Source organism: Hakea prostrata, chromosome 3 (genome assembly GCF_041222555.1).
Source record: "Hakea prostrata isolate BN-2017 chromosome 3, UWA_Hpros_2, whole genome shotgun sequence".
Lineage (NCBI taxonomy): Eukaryota > Viridiplantae > Streptophyta > Magnoliopsida > Proteales > Proteaceae > Hakea > Hakea prostrata.
Window position 1 is genome coordinate 1,821,730 of NC_142602.1, and position 20,803 is coordinate 1,842,532.

The 20,803-nt window shown below is 35.3% G+C and overlaps 1 protein-coding gene across 1 annotated transcript; it reads left to right on the forward strand.

Moving 5' to 3' along the window:
- Nucleotides 1-7,309: 7,309 nt before the first annotated feature.
- Nucleotides 7,310-20,175, forward strand: LOC149019893 (long chain base biosynthesis protein 2a-like). Its single transcript, XM_089147897.1, is given in 13 exon segments — nucleotides 7,310-7,652; nucleotides 7,765-7,830; nucleotides 12,096-12,184; nucleotides 12,659-12,804; nucleotides 12,877-13,001; nucleotides 13,123-13,216; nucleotides 13,375-13,538; nucleotides 15,255-15,416; nucleotides 15,580-15,706; nucleotides 15,847-16,013; nucleotides 16,390-16,497; nucleotides 18,930-18,981; nucleotides 18,984-20,175. Coding segments are annotated over 13 exon segments (1,467 nt in total). The 5' UTR covers nucleotides 7,310-7,526; the 3' UTR covers nucleotides 19,025-20,175.
- Nucleotides 20,176-20,803: the final 628 nt, after the last annotated feature.

A 20,803-nucleotide genomic window follows, 5' to 3' on the forward strand; every position in this document is an offset into this window, starting at 1 on the left:
GGTCCGTTTAAGCAAAGTTCCGGTATCGAAATCTTATGGATGCAAAAAATTTTCGCTGAGAGACTCACCCACCACAGCCAAGTGTGCCACCCATGTCGAACACCGGATCAGTTAGGGCAGCCTTGAAAACTAAGGTTGGCAAACCAAAAAAACAAAAAAAAAGGGCAAATTAAAACTTTTATAATTTCCACATGTGAAGCTCAAATGATTTAGTTTTTTTATATATTAAGTATGGATCTTATAGTGGAGGCTTTTTGTTTTCCCTCCCTTATTGTCCAAATGTTTTTTATGAGATTTGTGACATCAGAGGTTACGAGACATTGCACTACCTCCTTCATAATCCATAACTTGATCTACCTTTGAAGCTAAGTTTCTCTATGAAAAAGTGTTCTTTTTTTTTCTTTATCTTCATGTATGTATACTAACATGTACTGCAATTACAAACAGATTAAGAGGACATGCTTCTTCATTTAGCAATCTTGTGATGTTGGATGTTGAAAGGTAATCTGTCTCTCTCTCTCTCTTTCTCCTTTTTTGTGGGTTTTTCTTGATGGGTTTAGAATTGGCTTTTGAGTGAGTGGAGAGTGGGACGGGCTCAACTCCTTGGTTGTGATCATGTCAAAGTCTATAAAGAAAGCCAACTTTGTAATAACAGATTCCTTTTTATTGGGTTTGCATCTCATGCTTCCCCTGAATTCAGGCATTTTTTTTCTTTTTTGAGGAACAAATGTGATTTCACCAGAAAAAAAAACACTTAAAAATTAAAAATATTAATAGAAGACAACAACATCAAAGCCCACATACTTAAAGTCTCAAGTCTTTCCGTGGTCAATATTTCTATTTATTTTATTTGATGAACGCATTCTCATGATGTCTTTACTTGTGCCCTCTCTGTCGTAAGAATATTTCATTCTCCTCCAATCTTGTCTTTCTCCCTTTGCCTTCAATCTTTTCCACTTTTTATCAAACCTCAACTTCTTCAAATTCCAACTCATTTCTATTCAACTTGTTATTAGAGACACACACACTCTTTCTCTTTCCTTCATGGTGCACATATTGCAATACAATATACAAAAGATGAACTTGTATACATCTCTTATACAATTGTAACCCACCAAAGCAATGCTTGAAAAAACAGAATACTTCAAAGTAAATAGTAATTTTTTTTCTACTTTTAAAAGAATATTAATTTACATGTCCCATGCATGCTTTCGGAAGTAGTAAACATTCCTATGTACCATAAGCTGAATAGTAGATTTTCTTTTTCAAATATATTAGATGTTGATTTTAAAAATTATTACTTAACAAATGACTCGATTTTTTATATTCTCAAATGGTTTGAAGTTTGTTACAAACCAAATAAAAAAAAAAATAAAGAAATCTATTTTGCAATTTGATTAATTACCATTTGTATTACTAATATAGTTTTATGAGGTTTAATGCAAATATATCCATTGCATTGGGTTTATGAGCTTGAGGTACAAGTGTACAACCGTATATTGACGGCCAATTAATCTTATATTAATTACAAAAACAGAATATAATGTAGTTTATGTAATTTTATAATTCAATTGCCCTTACCCACCACTAAAGAAAACGACAAATATACTCGTAAACCTATAATAATAATAATAATAATAATAATAATCGTAATAATAATATATTCGTAACGATGATTCCATAATTTAAATTAGTAAACTGAATTTTTAAAACGTTCCATGAGGAGGCTGCAGCTGTCAAGACGTGAGAAGGGTTACTAATTAATTTTAATTATAGTAACTAAGTATATCAATAATCCAATTGATAATAAGTACTGAATGTCCACGAGGATGATTTGAGTGAGCTGGCTGATTATCTCTCTCTAATTAGATTAATTAAATTAAATTAAATTAAATTAATTTAATTTACTTGGGTTTTGACGTTTTGGTTTGGTGGTTGAGTTGAAACTTGGGAGATAGATATAGATAATAGATACCAGAATGTGGCCGCCCGTCCCGTAATATTCCCGACAGCTCCTGCATAATAATATGTAAGCAGGTTAATTAACAATTCTATTCTAATTAATTAATTAATTAACCACGCTTCTCATGGGCCATGGGCCATGAGGCCCATGAGACGAGACGAGACGAGACGAGACGAGACGTGACAGAGAGAATGTATGCATATTTAAGTGGGTCCCACCTGCCTGCCTGACTTCCTTACGCGTGCTTGGATTTCGGAGCCCTGGAAAGTAGTATGCCCTCTCCTCCCTCTCTACCGAGTAAGGACACGTTACTCGTTTTACTCGCCTACCATTTCTCATTTTTCTAATCCAAATAATAATTCTTTACCAAAAATATAAAATAAAAAAAAATCCAAATAATTAATTATTGGAAACTTTTCAATGTTACAAAAAATAAAAAATAAAAAAATCCAAATAATTAATTATTGGAAACTTTTCATTGCCACTGGCCCACTGCCACATTGGTTAACCTTTAATATTACGTCATTCTTCTGAGTTTCTTAATTTATCAAACAAATAAAATTTTTAATTTTTTTGTTATCTTAAAAAAAGTATTCTACATCTCATATTAAAATAATTGGATGAAATTTTTAACCACCCAATATTATGATATAAATTATATGACATCAACTTGAAAAATTATAAATTATCTATAGTTAAGTTTTTCATTTAAAATTTGAAGTGCAAATTACTCAAATGCCCTTGAATAGTAAAATGGCCTTATTGTCTCCATTTGATTTACTAAATGACCTAAATATCCGTGCTCCCATTTTACTCATTCAGTGGGTGATATTTTCCAAATGCAGATATGCCCCTTAGAAAAGTAAAATTACCAAATCACACTTTCCCTCCCTCTCCCTCTCCCTCTCTCCCCACTGGTATTCCTCTCTCTGCAACCCATCTCCACTATGTCTCCTCCCACTGCAATTCGTTTTCTTCACTCCGTCTCAACCGTGTCTCCTTTAACTTCAACTCATTCACTGGGTGAAAGACAGAAGGAGAAAGAGAGATTTGGAACTGAAAGGTTAATTGAGGAAGAAGACCAAGATGAACCGGTGAGACAAGAACCGGCCTGTGCCATGGCTTCCGCTTTTTCCACACTTGTAGTCTCATTTTCTGGTGCTAGCTGCTGGTTCTGATTATTTGGGTTTTTGTAGTAATTTTTTGTTTGCCTTTTCCTGGGGACTGTGTTTGGACTTCTAATTGGTGAAGTGCTATGAATGCTTGAGACCAATTGGGTGGTTTAATTTGCATTAATTTTAGATTAGTTGAGATCTTGAAAGTTTCTTCTAAGCATTTTCTTTTTTTGTTTATGGTAATCATGTCGTGCTAGTAGGTAATTAACTATAAGATTTCCATCTTTAATAGTCATTTTTTGTTTATCGAAGTATAACATCTGCGGTTGATGGTTAATAATTTAATTACTGCTGGATTACTAACGATACATGATTCATTAAGTGTTCTACTTTTTATGTCTGAAAGTTCTATGAATCCAAAATTGCCATCCAACATCAAAAGCAGCTTCCACCACAAATTCTTTGATCGATGTTAGGTTAAATACAGTAGTAAAGAGAGAAAATGGGCAGTGATTACGCCAAAGCAAGGATAAAATTCAGGAGAGAAGATTCATACGTGAGAAGAACGGGGCTGCAAACCTTGGCTAAAGATTGGGAAGATGGAGCAAGTGAAAACACCAGTAAATGTATGCCGGCTTCAACCCCAAGATATTGTGTAGTTGTTGGTAGCGAAGGTGAGGGCGGGGTGGGAGGGGGTGGGGGTGGGGGTGGGGTGGTTTCTGGCGACAACAACAGTGGTGGACAGTTTTCTGTGAGGTGTAGGTATAAAATGGGTGAAATAAGAGAATTCCTTCATCCACATAAGAGTTAGATATGGGAGGTATTTATGTCATTTCACTGTTTCGAGGGCATTTGGGTAATTTAAATCTTAAATGATTTTAGTAAGGGTAATGGGCATTTAAGTAATTATTCCATACATTTAACAACAAAATTTAACCGTAGGTAATTTATAAATTTCTAGTTATACAATTTACAACATAATAATAGGTGGTCACTAGTTTTACCCCCAATAATAGTGGGTGTCCTATAAAAAAAAAATCTCATTTAGTTTTTACTCATTCATTTCCAATGTTACTCTCATATATTGACTACTTTCAGTACGCTATTCATGTTGTATATCTCTTAAATTTTGTAAAAACTTATAATTGGGAGATGAAAAAGTTACAGGCAATAGATGAAGATGGAAAATGAGTCAAACATGGGTTTTTTGTTCATGGTTATCTTGTACTTTTGAAATATTTAAGTTGTCCTTTTGAAATATTTTGAAATATTTAAGTTAGTTACCTTAGCATCTTATTGTAGTTTTCTAACGGTAAAAGGTGTTTTTGATATATTTTTATCTCATAAGAAATCTCACTGATAAGTTAAATAATTAAAAATGTGACATTAATTTTAAAAGATAACTCAAAGATAAGCATTGAAAATTTCCCTCATTATTCTTCCAGGTTTTTTCCTTGCTATTTCTTCCATTTATATGTTGTAACTAAGCCTTCTTTAATATTACCAATAAAAGATACTGATTTAATTTCTATTCTGCTCTATATATACATACATTTTAACTACAACTAAGAGAACCAAAATATAATTTATATTTATTTTAATTGGTCAGCGTTGTTAGGATTTACACAGGATTTACACGTACAGCTGTATCTATAATTTTTTGTTTCTTTCCAGTTTTTTGGGTATGTGGTACTAAAACCATCAAGTGAAAAGAGCTTTCCAAACATAGGCATAAGCATTAGGTGGAAATAATTTCTCAAGAGAATCTAAACAAATTAATAAAGACTTAAGTAACATTTACCATTTTAGGGGTTTTGAAGAAGTAAACTTCATTCATAAAAACTGCAAGGATTACAAAAACACCCCCAACAAAAAAAATATAGAAATTACATTAAATACATAAAGAAAGCTGCATGCAAACACAAGGTTTGAACTGAAATTCGAAACCAATGAGAGAAATTGATCAAGCTGTCATACATGTAATAGACAAGATCTTCTATGGTAAAGTATGGGTTAAGCCCAATAAAACTTTAAAAAATAAGTTGTCAAAACTACAGCAACAGATAAGCTCAAGATGTGCGAAAGACACATCCACCATGACATGCTGCAATGATAGAAAGACAACACGACACAAAGACGGAGAGACACATGTACAAGAAGGTTCCTTCGCCGAATGTTTATCATTTCAGTTTACTTGTTTTAAACATGTAAGTATATCCTCAAAACTATAAGTAGATTATCTAATGAAAATGATCTAAAAAGTCCTCTTTGTCAAGCGTTTGGTGGTTCCATGGTTCTATTTAGCAAATAGGGAAAGAGAGACGATGCATGGTCTTCACCAAAAAAAAAAAAGACGATGCATGGTGTCACAGTTATTCCCTATCATCTTCCTTCGATACTTTGATGTCCAAAGAGAATTTAGGTACACGGAGCCCAAAATGGTTTTGGGTCGTTTGAGAGAAGCCCATGATTTTGGGTCGCTTGAAGGAAGCCCATGATTTTGGTGTTTCTATTGCTTTAGTTTTGTGTTTGGACGTTTCATATAAACACTCGTTTTTTAAATTAAAAAAAAAATAGTCCAAGTTTCAATTTTTTTTCCCAAGTCTCTTCCTACCCTTTCTTACTGTTAAAATCATATTTTTCTTCTTCATTGTCTTGCTTGGGTTCAGTTAGTCCTATTAAGGTGAATGGGATGAGATTGAGTTTGCCATTGTTGTAAACTACTCTTGTATTTATGTGGTTTTTTTTTCATGAAATATTAAAAGAAGGAAAAGAACCCATAAAAAACAGAATCAATGAGAACAGCAGAAATTTAGTAAGATTTTGGGACTCATTTGACAACTCATCAAATGTTTCTGCTTCGAAAAACATTTTGAACAATTATGAGTACTTTTAAAAGCCAAAAAAACTTTTTTAGGCATTTGATAGAAGTATAAATTTGAAAATTGTAATAAAATTCACAAAATTTGTTATTGTTATGTTTAGAGTGCTAAATTCCATAAATACCACTTCTAAAACTATTACTTAAACTCAACCTGCAACCAATTTTGCTTCTAAAAATATTTGTTGCTACCTCAAAAGGGTTTATTGAAGCATAAAACATTTAGGTATTTGATAGAAGTAGAAATTGGAAATTGTAATAAAATGCACAAAATTTGTCATCGTTATGTCTAGAGTACTAAATTCCATAAATATCACTTCTAAAAGTGTTACTTAAACTCAACCTGCAACCAATTTTGTTTCAATAAATATTTATTGTTGCTTTTAAAGTGTTTCTTGAAGTAAAAAATTTCAATAATTTTAAGAGTTTTTTATATGTAGGTATTTTAATAGACCCTAAACTAATGTTGGGTCTTATTAATGTAATATATTATGTATGAGTCTTAAGCAAACTAACATTATTATCATCATTAAGAATTTTCAAATTTCAAGGCTAAAGGCACCAAAATACCTCTAACGTTATTTAATACATATAGTATGACTAAAATACCCTTAATAGTCAATTTTTATCAACCATATAGGTGGACTTCACCCATCTTATTCGTGGAGGTGATCCTGTCACAAAAGAAGAATGCACCTAAATCACATAATTTTCTCTATTTATTTTAGTTTAAGAATCTGCGTACAATGATATTATGTGTCCACATGGCACCCAAGAAGATTTCAGCCCATACCTCACAAATACCATAAATCAATGCTCGTCCCTCTTGCTATTTGAAATGGAATTATTAGATAGGAATAGAGAACTAGGCTTGAATTTGATCTGAAGATGAAGATGGAGAGAAGCTTGATAACAACCATGATATCTTTGCTGTTATAAGAATTCGTAACCTCTGTGTTAATCTTTGCAGATCGATCCCTTGAGCAAAAAAGCCAGGGGAAGAGAGAATCCTTTCACCCATCTAGTCGATAAAAATTGATTATGGGGGTATTTAAATCATATCATATGTATTAAATAATATCTGGGGTATTTTAATTATTCTATATTTAAAAATACTTAACAACGGTAGATGATGGTGTTAATATGGTTAGGACCTTGATGTAATATATTCCAATAAAGGGCCAACAGTAGTTTAAGGCTCGAATGCACGATCGCGTTCTGTGCCGGTTTTGATTTTATTTTTGTTCCCCGTTTCGGATTCGATCGCGATCGCTAACCGACACGAGGCTTACGTGTCAAGAAGACGAAAAGTCAAAATACGAAAACTCTTACTGGCAGAGTGGCGGGCTCTCGAGCTTGGAATCTGGATTCGTTTACCGCTTGACTTCCAGGTTTAAGATTTCTTAAAATCCTCTTTCCTTTGAGCAGGAAAAAGATTTATAAAACTGTTTTTGAATCCAAGCCATTATTTGTAAATCATCAACTTTTTATTTCAATTTCTTCATTTACTGAATGGTTGGGGCTTGCATCTGCTAACGATTTCTCTAGGTTATAGTCGCAGTTCGAGATGATCACCATTCCATATTTAACTGCACTTACCACTTACTTCAGCTACGGATTGTTCTTCGCTTTTGGCCAAATCAGAGATTTCTTCAGAAAAATTTTCGAATGGTGGAAGTCCAACAATCTTCAGGTATACGATCGTCGTCCTGTGTTCTGGTTCCGTTCACAAACTTGTATTCGTTCTTCATAGTTATCGTTGTTCGATCTCTTTTCATATAATTCATGGGCTTTCGTTTGAGCAGGAATACGCGCCAATATGCTTAGGGCTGGAGGATTTTTATGTCAGACGTTTGTATCTCCGTATTCAGGTAACGAATTAATTACGTTGATCCGTCTGTTTACTTGATTATCAATATTGTTTACAAAATTCTTGATCTTAAATGGTTGACATTGCTGATCATTAACTTACCTTTTGTATTTTGAGGTTGGATTTGTTATACACAAACTTCAATTTATAGAGGCTGTAGTGTAAAATGTTGGAGAATTTTTCTTTGGTAGTCAGTCTGGCAATTTTTATTATTTGGACAAAAAAAAAACACCTCAAGGATATGACAGCGTGCATGTTAGTGGATGAACAGAAATAAACTGTCACAGTACTTGGTGGATGTAGGGCTATACACCCCCCCCCCCTCTATCTGAAGTACGCTCAGATCTGAAATTCACTTGAAGTCAACCTTTGCAGATGAAGGTCAAACTTTGACCAACGCTGTAGAGTAGATGATTCCCAGAACACAACAGAGATATAAGGATTGGATTAAACACAATCATATTCAAATTTGAAACTGATAGTCCAACAATAGTAGACATTCAAGTGCAGCCAATCAAAGACTAGAAGGGAGGTCAGTCTCTCATTTTGGCTGAACTTCATTCTATTTGGCCCTTTCATTTACCAGGACAAGGACTGGATCCAATAGTTAGATCTAGAATATTAGATAATCTTCCGGTCTGATGCAGAAAACAAAGTGGATTTTGTAGAAACCTCATAGAATCAGGGATGGGGATGAGGAAAAGTGAAGAAGGAAAAGGAAGAAGAAGATAGAAGTTGAGGTTGAAGAATAAGATTCAGGATAATTGCTTTTCTTTTCCCTTTTCTGTGTTCCTTCATTCATCTCCTGTCAAAGAGGTTGCCATAGCCATTCTAAGAAAATAAACGTCTACGTACTTGTGTAGGGTTATTACTGTCCACCATACTACTACCAAAACTGAAAATTGAAATACATTCAAAGACAAAAAAAAGAAATTTATCCTATAAAACAAATTGAAATAATAACTAAATGAACAGCTGGTAGGGCACAGTTGTACCTTAGAAGGTATCTATTGGAGTATCTAATTAGGCCTGTGCTAGGGCTAGTAGGAGCGGCTGTCCCTGAATCATCTCTCCCTTGATTAACAAAATAACAGCCCCCCTCCACCCAAAAAAAAAAAAAATAATAATAATAAAAAAAAAAATAAAAAATTTGAAAAAAAAAGAAGAAGCTTGATCCTTGAGTCTGGTTGACCCAGGAAACCACTCCGGAGATTGCCATCGAAATATTCCAGTAATTCATAAGTTGTTAATGAAATCTTGAAACTGCACATCCTCCTTTCCATAATGTTGAGTAGAATGGCATAGTCATACTCCATTACTGTTGCAGCGTTTCTGGTGATGTTTGTCATTCTAACCTGGGTTAGGATGGATGGAATAGTTGGCTGTTGCAATCATTGGGATAAGGGGCTTCAATAGATGTTACAGTAAAGAGGATAGCGAGTTGTATGTGAATATATGGATTTCTGGCTTGTGGTTCCCAGAACAAGGTAAGAGAAGTTAGACAAAGATGACTCTGAGAGAGGGGGGGGGGAGATCTCGCTAGAGGATGGGGAGGGAAGCTTCAACTACGCAGAATAGGAACATGAAGACAGAGATCACCAATATTGGGTTTTGACCCCAAAAATGTTCTGGTGGATTACAAAGAAAGGAGAAGAACAAAGACAGCAGGTGAAATAGCAGAGATCTTAAGGAGGGAAAGAATTAAAGAGAGAGAAACCTGATAGAATGAGGGGGTGGGGTGGGGTTGGAGAAGAAGATTGTTTCTCCGCTTCTCTTTTTCCTTCATTCCTCTCCCTCAAAGAGGCTGCAGTGGCCAGTAGCCCCTTTGAAGAAAGTAAATGTCATACTAGAGGTGGTTATAGCTGTCCATCACACTATGACTTAAAATGGAAAGTAGAATACATGGTTTTCTTTTTCTTTATTAATTTTTTTTTTGGGGGGGGGGGGGTGAAGAAGAAGAGGGGGAAAGGGAAACTGTTCTGTAAAATAAACCGAAATGATGAATAAGTGCATGTCTGATATGGTTTAGGGTTGGGTTTGAGATGGTATCTCTTGCATTACCTGATCTGTTGGAGGTGAAATCATAATCCAAGATTCTACATTTTTTCTGTGCAACTAAAATGCCACCCAGGTCCTTCAACAAAGGCCAGCTTATGACTAAGAGAGGCATTCTCTAAACCTGAAGAATTCCAATCAGCCAAGAGGGTTAGGACTTGCAAATTGTATAGCAGAGTGATCCTCAGTCTTGTTAACCATTAATACAAAATCTGGCTACTTCTTTCCCTTTATGGGCTAAGCAGCCCACTCTTTACTGTAACCTTGTGCGACGCCCAAACATAACTTTTAGTTTCTTGCTGAGAAGAAAAGAGATAAAAATTAAAGAATAAAATGGATTTTTTGCCCAAACAAAGAATGACACTGATAAAAAGCAAACACTGTAACAGGTCGAGTGGGTTACATGGGGACTCCATACTGAGGCCCTTATAGTGTGGCTAAACTAATACATCATAGTTGTATTTTTGTTCTGTTTGTCTTTAGATGGAAGAGATAAGATAATTATAATTTTTCTATTCTTAGGTTCAGCTGTGCGGTCGCTCGCTCTCACTGCGGTGCATCGTCCTCGGGCCCGTGTGGCTACTAATACATCATAGTTGTATTTTGGTTCTGTTTGTCTTTAGATGGAAGAGATAAGATAATTATAATTTTTCTATTCTTAGGTTCAGCTGTGCAGGTTCCTTGCTCGACTTCTCAACTGACGGTGTTTTCTATATACAGTCATATTTGAGAAGTCTTTTTTAGGTTAATTTTTGGGGCAATTTTCCCCCTTTGATGAGTCCAATTTGTTATAATTCTGACTTAATTTGGAAAGTTGTCATGAAAACACTAGTTAGGTTTTGGTATTGCTATAACTTGAAACCCTCACCCCATGCAGCCAAATTATGGAGTCATGGTGTATTTAGGAATCCACAGTCTTCATATGGTCGATGCTCTTCAAAATTTTGAGACCATGACTGAAAGATTTATCTTACTGCTTTGAATAGTAAAATCTGATGTGGAAGCAAGATAGCTTTCAACTTCCAAGTCAGATTTGTTTTAAACTTTGAGAGCTAACTTCCTTCTTTTTCTTTTTCCCTTCTCATTTTCTCCTTAGATTTTGCATTTCTCTTTTGTTACTTTTAATTCTAAACCTTAGCCTTTCTCCCTATGGATCCTTATTTTGAGGAGTTTACACCAAATATTGAGTTTCCTGTCTGGCACTTTAGCTGACATATTAATATCTAGCATAACCATTGTGCCACAGTGCACTGCCAACCTTACATCTCTAACTAATTAACGGGGAACAAGCATGGATTTTTAGTGGTTCTGGGTCAGGCTTTGGTAGTTCGTTTGTACTTGATTTGGGCCATTTCAGGTCCAGTTCAAGTTTGGATTAGAACTGGGGTGTGAAGTTACTTTGGATTTTAAAATACATTCCCTTTCCCCCATTTTTATAATCAAATAATTGATTCGTCTCAAATAATGTTTACCAAAATTTATCTTGGATATATGTTGGCCTAAATTATCTTCGATTCAAGTGCTCAATCTTAGAATCTATGATTTATGTGTAGTCATTCAAACCCCCCCCTTCCCCCCCCCCCCCCAAAAATAAATTATATATATAATTTGTACCTAGTTTCATTTTAATATCTCATAGTTACTTCTACCTTCTAGTAATAAAGTCTTAAGGATGATAATGACGACAACCTGTAAGGGAAGAATGCATAAGTATAATGTGTCAAATTTACTAAGATGTGCTTCCCTCTTTGTATGCATTATATGTTTCTTGGCTATTTAAGGGTAAACTTTGTATTTGATTCTCTTATTTTCTTCTGGATACTTACCAGTAAATTTGACAATTATTGGTTGCTTCTTCTGTGCTATGCTTAATGTCTTACTGGGTTCGGCAACAATCACATTCACTTCCATGGGCCAAACTGAGCCATACCTTTTGAGCTTGACTGTATGTATTTTCTCCATTCCAATCTGTCTTATGTTGGCAGGATCATGTCCTCCATTAGAGTATAGGGCTTTATTCCTGCTGTGGATTACTACAGGATAACATAAAATAGTATAGGGCTTTATTCCTGCTGTGGATGACTACAGGATAACATAAAATAAACTATGTCCATACTTCACAAATTATAACCCTATTATTGATTCTCGATGTGTTATGTGTAAGAACGGGACTCCAAAAAGTACTTATCTCGTTCAATTTTTTTTTTGCAGGACTGCTTCGGACGACCAATTGCAAGTGCTCCTGATGCTTGGTTCGATGTGGTTGAGCGTTATTCCACTGACAATAACAAGACCTTAAAGTGAGTTGAGTTACCATTTTTTTGTCAGATGTTTGTAGCTTTGTCTTTGAGGAGTTCCTTGTCCTTTTCAGGATCCATCATACAGTATCTTAATTTATGTTTGTATCATCGAATTATACTTGAAGCAACTTTTGGTGATTGACAACTACAAATTACAAGGAGCCATTGACAGCTTCTTATTATCTGTTTTACTAGTTCACTGATTCCAGAAATTAAATTTATTTATTCGACTGTCTTCATCTATCATACAGTTTCTCAATTTATGTTTGTACCATTGAATTATACTTTAGCAACTTTTGGTAATTGACAACTACAAATCCCAAGGATCGGTTGACTGCTTCTTATTATCCTCTAACTAATTTACCGTTTCCATAAATTAAATTTATTTACTTGACTGTCTTCATGAAAATTTCTGTAGTGCATACGAAAAAATTATGAGAATATGATCCAACTATGGTTGATTCTCTGATGCAGACGAACTACTAAAACAAAAAGATGCCTCAACCTGGGTTCTTACAATTACCTTGGGTTTGCGGCATCAGATGAATATTGCTCTCCCCGTGTAATTGACTCTTTGAAGAAATTTTCAGCAAGTACCTGTAGTGATCGTGCAGATGGTGGTATGTTTTTCAAATTGCAAAATGTAATTATTTTATGTGGCTCAGATTTCAGCTAATGCACTTCCCCATCAGGCACTACCAGAGTGCATATTGAGCTGGAGGAGACTGTTGCAAAGTATGTTGGAAAGCCAGCTGCTATAGTGTTCGGTATGGGCTATGTCACAAACTCAGCTATCCTCCCTGTCCTGGTTGGGAAGGTCTGTATGTTATTTTAATTGTGTTACGCTGTAATTCAGTTTGATTCATCGCGTGGGCATTCTGTTTTCACTTTGACGTAGTGATACTTCTTATATTTATAATTATGATGGCCATCTACAGGGGGGTTTGATAATTAGTGACTCCTTGAACCACAACTCAATTGTCAATGGTGCTCGGGGATCAGGAGCGACAGTTAGGGTCTTTCTTCATAATAGTAAGTACCGCTTCAGGCTTAAGACTTACAAAATTTGCCTCCATGTCTGTAAATTCAAAGTGGTTACACACTTACACCCTGACTTAAAAAAAATTTAGTCTTGAAAATTTTATTTCGAAGTTATTCACCCGCATGTTTTCTTCTTATCTTGTTTTTAGCACCTTCACACTTGGAGGAAGTCTTGAGAGAAGAAATTTCTGGGGGACAACCACGGACACATAGGCCTTGGAAAAGGATCATTGTTGTTGTGGAGGGGATCTACAGCATGGAGGGGGATCTGTGTAAACTTCCTGAGATAATAGCAGTATGCAAGAAATATAAGGTTGTGCATACATGAGATGGAAACTTCTCTATTTTCATTAGGGTCGCCAACTTTAGAATCTTGGGGGTAATTTATGTCAAGTTCAATGGTCTTTTGTGGCTCAATATGTTGAACAGGTATATAAGCATATGAGTTCTTTTGGAAAGTAATAATAAAAACTTAAAAATGTAGTTAACTCTTCATAAAATGAAAACTATCAAATTGAAATCTACTAGTGAAGCTCCTCTAGTAATAACTATTTGTTTTCATTTGTTTCAGGTTAATCTTGGTTACAGTAACTGCATTAGATAAAAAGTTATAGTTGGAAATTTTATGATGTGTTATGGTCTGTAAACAATTGGAAACTTGAAGCTGGCAAACTGTTAATGTGGAACTCCTTATTTAAACGAAAAAATAGACTGAAAGTAAGATATAGGTATTGGCTGCTTGTAATGTTGTAAAGATTAAAATGCAATAAATTTCTCGAGTGGATTGTTCTTGTAAAGCTTAAACAACATAGATAGATATTTAGCATGTTCCCACAGATGACTACTTTTGTTGCATTTCAGTTGTAACTATAAGTCATCTCATCATGAGATCTGTATGTTTGGTAAGTTTTAAATCCAGATCAATGTTTCATATCCAGCATCACAGCTGTACCAAGATGGTCTTAGCTTTCCTTCTTTTTTGCAGACATCTGTTGGCTCTTGAAAAAGCCATTAGTGAGACTCCAGAAATCAAGCATGACTGGGAACTGTTCTGATCAGTTGGTGTCAACTTCCAGCTCTAAGCAAAGAGATTCAAATTCAGAGCCAGTGATACTGCTCCATTCTGATCAGTTTACTGGCTTCATTGTTGTGCTCAATGTTCAAAATCTCGTCTCTTCTCAGCGTCTCAACAACATTGAGAGTTGAGACAATTGAGATACTGAGATTTCCGTGAAATCTCGGTGAAACATGGTACAGTGATGTGACCATGTTTTGGGGGGTCATCAGGTGCTTGGGTCTATTTTTTGTGTACAGCCTAATTTGAGGCCAATAAATACAATGACAATGTTATTTTTTTATTTTTTATTAAAACTTAACACAACCTGGTCATCTTGATTCACATCTAGGCTTTTTGTAGACGAAATTGGATCATGTATTTTCACAAATTTAAACATGAATATACAAGAAAACATTGAAGCTTTCATTAAAATGCAAGAACAAACACTGAGAAATAATCAAATCTCAATTATAATTTAAAATTTACAAATACAATTTATAATATACAACCCTTTTCTAGATTTTGGCGAGATCTCGGTGGGATTTTGGCAAATTTTAGTCAACTGACTGAATCTCCTTTCGAACCATGTTTCATCTCGCCAAGGTTGAGATTTTGCACTGAAATCTCGCTAGATTTTGAGCCATGGTTGTGCCTACTATTTTATTTTTTTGGTTGGGGTAAGGATTTTTACTGATTGTCAATTTTAATCTGTTGCTTTATTTGTTCTGTTAACCTGGCATATGAGAGTTCAGGTTGCTAGTGCATAAGATCAGTAAGCACCTAGAGCTGTTGGTATGCTATCATATTTATACCTCTGTTGTGAAATATGTGCATTTGTGTGCAGGACTATTCTCCTTTGTAGGCTTGGTGATTCTTTACAGTAATAAAAAAAGTCATGCGTGCGTGCCTTCTATATCTTCACTTACTATCTATTTGTTTGTAGATCTTATTTCTCCTTTTATTTTTGTACAGGCCGTCACCTACTTGGATGAGGCCCATAGCATTGGGGCAGTTGGGAAAACAGGACGAGGTGTTTGTGAGGTCTTAGGAGTGGACACTGCAGATGTGGACATCATGATGGGAACTTTTACAAAATCATTTGGATCATGTGGTGGTTATATTGCAGGATCTAAGGTTTTCTCTCTTTCATTTCTCAGAAGTTGTCATACCTACACTAAGAAATTGAGCATGGTTACTGCTATCGCTTTAGTTTATTCATTGTTAATATTTTATTGAATATGTCTGGTTTAATTTCAGTCATGCATTCTTAACTCGGGCTGCTTTGTTTCATTTTCAGGAGCTTATCCAATATCTGAAGTACACTTGCCCCGCCCATCTTTATGCTACATCGATCTCGCCTCCAGCTGCCCAGCAAATTATTTCCGCCATAAAGGTTATTCTCGGAGAGGATGGTTCTAGTAGAGGTTCAAGTGGCATTCCTCCCTTTAAAATTCACATCTTTGAATTTGTGTGAGCCTTGAATCCTTTTTGTGTAATTTACTGTGTACCGACTGGGGTTAATTTCCGTTTATCTTGACGTGTATGCAACCTTTGGTCTTACCAGGGGCTCAAAAACTTGCACGGATACGTGAGAACAGCAATTTTTTCCGGTCAGAACTCCAGAGGATGGGCTTTGAGGTTTTAGGGGATTATGACTCTCCTGTAATGCCAATAATGCTTTACAATCCAGCCAAAATTCCAGCCTTTTCTCGGGAGTGCCTCAAGCAAAATGTAAGTTGTTTACAATGAGTTATTTGCATATAGTGGTACTTTAGCACATAAACATTCAGTCCTACAGCTGCAACCTTGTGATCACTGTCCTCAGTTTGATTAAAATAATAATAATAATAATAATAATAATAATAATAATAATAATAATAATAATAATAATAATAGTAATAGTAAAAATAAAATTCAATTTTTGTATCTCCTGGAGGAATATCCCAATTAATGGGCCTTGTTTAGCATATCTATCTGTTAATCACTGACCCATAATTTGTCTCATCATGTTTGGGTGTTGTTCTTATCCTTCATTCTGAATTTGCTTCTCACAATTATATTGAGTGTTGTTTCTGTGGCTTGTTAACAATAAATGGTGATCTTGAAGGTGGCTGTCGTGGTGGTTGCATTCCCAGCAACCCCTCTACTGTTGGCCAGGGCGCGTATCTGCATATCTGCTTCGCATACCAAGGAAGACTTGATCAAAGCTCTAGAGGTAAGTCTTATTGTCCAGAAATATAGTTCTATTCTTTTTTCCCTCTATTTATCTTTTACAGTGTGTTTAGCTTTATGAATCATAAATTAATCCTTGGAAAGAAATTTCTTTCATGCCTTACTACTTTGCAAGAAGTTCCTTGTCCCTAAAATAATGTTTTCCTGCCTTCCTTTTTTTACTGGTTGAAAGCATGATTTCTGCAGATTCTTGTGATAAACCTTGCAATTCTCATTCTGTTCCTCTCTCCTTCTCTTTCAGAGATCTTAGCCCATTAATGGACCATGAATGCTAATCATAATGGCAATTATTGGTTTTGGGTTGATGATCTCTCTATCCCTTCTGATCTTAGTTGCTTTGGTCCCTAGGCCCTTCTCATGCAGGGGATGTTGATAATTAAGAAGTTAAAAATAATTTCAAGCCTTGGATCACTTTTTTATTTTTCTTCATTTAATATGATCTTCCTTCGCTGCCCTCCTCCTCCATTGTTCTTCCGGTGCATTGGCTGAAATGAAATTAGAGTTTTTACCCCTAAAAGAAAATATTGATAAAATGAAATTAGAAGACTAACAACTAGACATACCCATACTGAATTTCCCTTTGGCAGGGCAGAGAGGTGTAAAGAGACCATTAGCTCCTGTCTGTCCATCACAGTATGAGTCAACAAGACTTCTAATAAAATTTTCTTGTGTTTAATCCATGTTTTCTCTGAATTTAAGCAAATGAACACAACATGGGAAAAGTTCCATATCTTCCTTTTCCTTTTTCCAGTGTCTAGACACCTGCAAGGGCGAAAACAGCCTTTATTTTCTAGCAACTATATCAACGACCTAGTTATTCCCAAGGTTTTTCTTCTCACTTGAACAGGTTGCAACTAGGAGATGCTGTCTGCTACTTCAGTAGTGTGATAATCCTGTGCATGGTGAAAAGTGAATGTCTTCATGTCATTAGGGAATATTGCTGTCCTTATTCGTAATTGAGATCCCCATTTATTGGGACTTGGGGATAAAGGATTTTCCCAGACAATTACATAAGATATCCTGATATGTGTTCTCCATTAGATATTTTTAGGCAATTCGTGAGGGTAATTTGGCTCTCATACTACATTTGTCAATGGTGAGCTTGTTTTTTGAAGTAAACTTTAGTGATGTTGAGTGATTATCAATGATTTTTCAAGACTTTGGTTGGAGCATGCAGAAGAAATTCCTAAAACTGAAGAACCTTCAACTGTAAAATTAGTGTCCCTGTTGGTGGACACAGGCCATGAAACAAATTCTACAATGGCAGAAATCAATGATAAGTCCACTACAATAGGTCTTAGTGCCTAACTGAGGCATCAATGCCCAATAAACAGCAAGTAACAAGAAGAAAACCACTTAAGACAAGCACTGGCAGGAGATAATAGTGCTTTACTGCCTTAGCAAGAAGAATCCCATCTCTGAAGCTGAAATTGTTTACAAATTCTGTGGCAAGCTGAAACTGAATTAATGCATGTTTCATGTTATATATAAGAAAAAGCAATGCTCCCTATTTGAATTTGTAAACCTAGTTAAAAAGCAAAACTCTAAATGAATAAGAACTCAAATCCCACAGTTCAAGAACAAAGTTGGATTATTGGCTGTAGATGAAATTTTCAACTTTGTAAGTTGGGGTATGTTCTTAGATGTGAAAATACTATAGACCTTAATATGATAAAACCTTGCCAAAAGACTGGACAAATATTTGATATTTTAAAAATTGATTCAGAGCAATTTTGATAACATTCAAGTGCACGAATGTAGTATGACTAGAACAAACTCCAATATAATCCCGTCCTATTTTAAAACCAATATAAACCAAATGTAAGATTAGGTATACCGGGACAGTACTCCATGAACATTATAAACCAAATCCATGTTCTGATAGTTTTAAACTGAGTTCCATTGTTATCTGGTTGTATGTTGATTTTTTATGACTTTATGAGGCTTAATAATAATTTTTGATGACTTGAAGTGGTTTAATGTTGATTTTTGATGACTTCATGAGGCTTATTGTTAATTATCAATGATATAAGCCTATAAGGTAATATATTGTAGCACACTGAAGAATGGTAGATAAGAGGGGAAATAAAGCAATAAAGTTGTGTAGCCAGATGCCTTGTCGCCTTTAGCGCTTTGACGCCCCACCACTACCTTGGGTCGCCTTGACAAGTAAGCTTTAATACTGTTGATTAGTACATGAATGAATGATGAGAAAAAATCCATGTAAACACTCAAAAGCAGTCACCAGCTTGCCTATTTGCTTATTCTATGAGCACCCACTTCCCTCACAAGTGCTTGATCACTTGACAATACTATTTTTTATTCCTTTTTCTTTTCAAATCATGTTGTATTGTTTTGATGGCATCCATTGAGGTGAGGGTCTAACCGTTTGTGTGTGTGTGTTTTTTTTTCAAGGTAATTAGTGAAATTGGTGATCTTGTGGGTATAAAATATTTTCCAGCTCAGCAGTGGAACAGCAGCAAGAACAAGTAGGAAGGCTGAAGCTTTGATTAAATAGATGAAGTTTCAATTGGAGACATTGTCAAAGGCCAAAAGTTGGTTTAGCTTCTTCAGCCATCTAAATACCTTGGAAATCAGTAAGAACTTCTGGTTGCTCCCCGTTCCCTTTCTATTCTCTGAGAGGGGATCCTTGTTCATACACCTTTCAAGCTGGCTAACATAATTATTTATGGTCAATTTAATGCTGTGTACAGTTGCTAGAGCAATTTTTGGTGGTTGTATATCTTTAGTTTTGCTTTTGGAATTGGACCTCGCTTAGAGATTCCATGTAAACACCTTCCCCCGCCCCTGGTATCATTTATCATATCCTCTTTACATATTTAGTCTACTAGCCTTCTCTATCTTGTGCTTGTCATTATTGTGTTTGCTATATTTGGACATTCTTTTCGTTTTTGCTTTCTGTCATTTCCCCCCCCCCCCCCTCTTTTAGTGAAACTGTCAAAAGGGACTTGGAGGCTGGGAAAGTCTTTGTTATTTTTCTGTGCCATATTCATTGTCTAAAGCCGTTGTAATCTTTCTGTTTTGATGTCAGTCTCACTTACAAGTTGATTTCATGTTTGATTTGATTTGATTTATTGGATTTTATATGAGTAAATTGTACTCAGATTCCTTAGAATTTAAATGTCTTATTATACCTATATTGACTGACAATGTTAGGATGGATGTGCAGTAGAACTGGAAGGAACAAAGTAAGGTATATGAGGTAGGTAGAGTAACTTAGGAATTGCTCTAATTAATGGCAATCTTTGAGAAAGCAGTTCAGGTTGTTCCAACTTCCAAGTCTGATCTTATAGAGTCCATTTAGTTGAAGGTCATAGACCCCATTTAGTCCACGTTCTCTTTCTCTTTCCTTTAATTGAAAATCATGATGGTAAACATGGTGCATCAGGGAAAGATGGAAATAATAAATGGATAAAATTAAAAAAAGGAAAAGGTGAACCTCCAGTTGGAATGCAGAAGCACCAAATCTGTGGACGAGAACAATGGGGGACCCTTCTCCTTGCTCCGTTGAGTGAATCGATCCCTGTGAGGATTAATGAACATTGTACTTGTGATGGAAGCAGAAGCGGCATATGATGTAGTAGATTTAGATAGACATCGAATCTCAGAATCTTGGAAACCTCAAACCCAATTTCTTCCACGGTTATATATATTTATCACATTTTCCCCCTCCCTCCCTCCCCGTCTTCTTTGGATCGAATGAGTATTGAATTTGAATATTACATAGAGAGGGGGGGGGGGGCACTAGGAACTAGGAACTAGGAAGGGTTGATGATGAAAATCTGGCTTCGAATTCTCTGCTTTAGTCATTAAAACTTCCTCCGGCTAAAGATTGACGTTGCTGCCATTGAAGTGAATTTAGTTTTCCTGAATTCTCTCCCACATTTTCTCCCCGAAATAGTGCACAGGAACTTGGGTTCGATGGACATTTTTGTCGTTTGAAAAAATAAGAACACTCTTTTGCTTTGCACAGATGGTAAGTAGTCCAAGAATCAATAATCATAAATAATTAGTATTTTATAAATACTTTTATATACATTTACTTGACCATTACCAATAGAAGGCACATAAGAGTTTGATGTCTCATTTTCTTTTAATTTTCTTTTGTATGCATAGCAGTTTTTCTTAACATCGACCATTTTTTTATTGAAAAAAACATCTCTTAAAAGTTAAAGTCAGATTTATTATTTCTATTGTTATTTCTATTCTTATTATTAGTATGATTGTCATTTCTCTTATCTTTTCCTTTGGATTTTTTGTTAACAAAG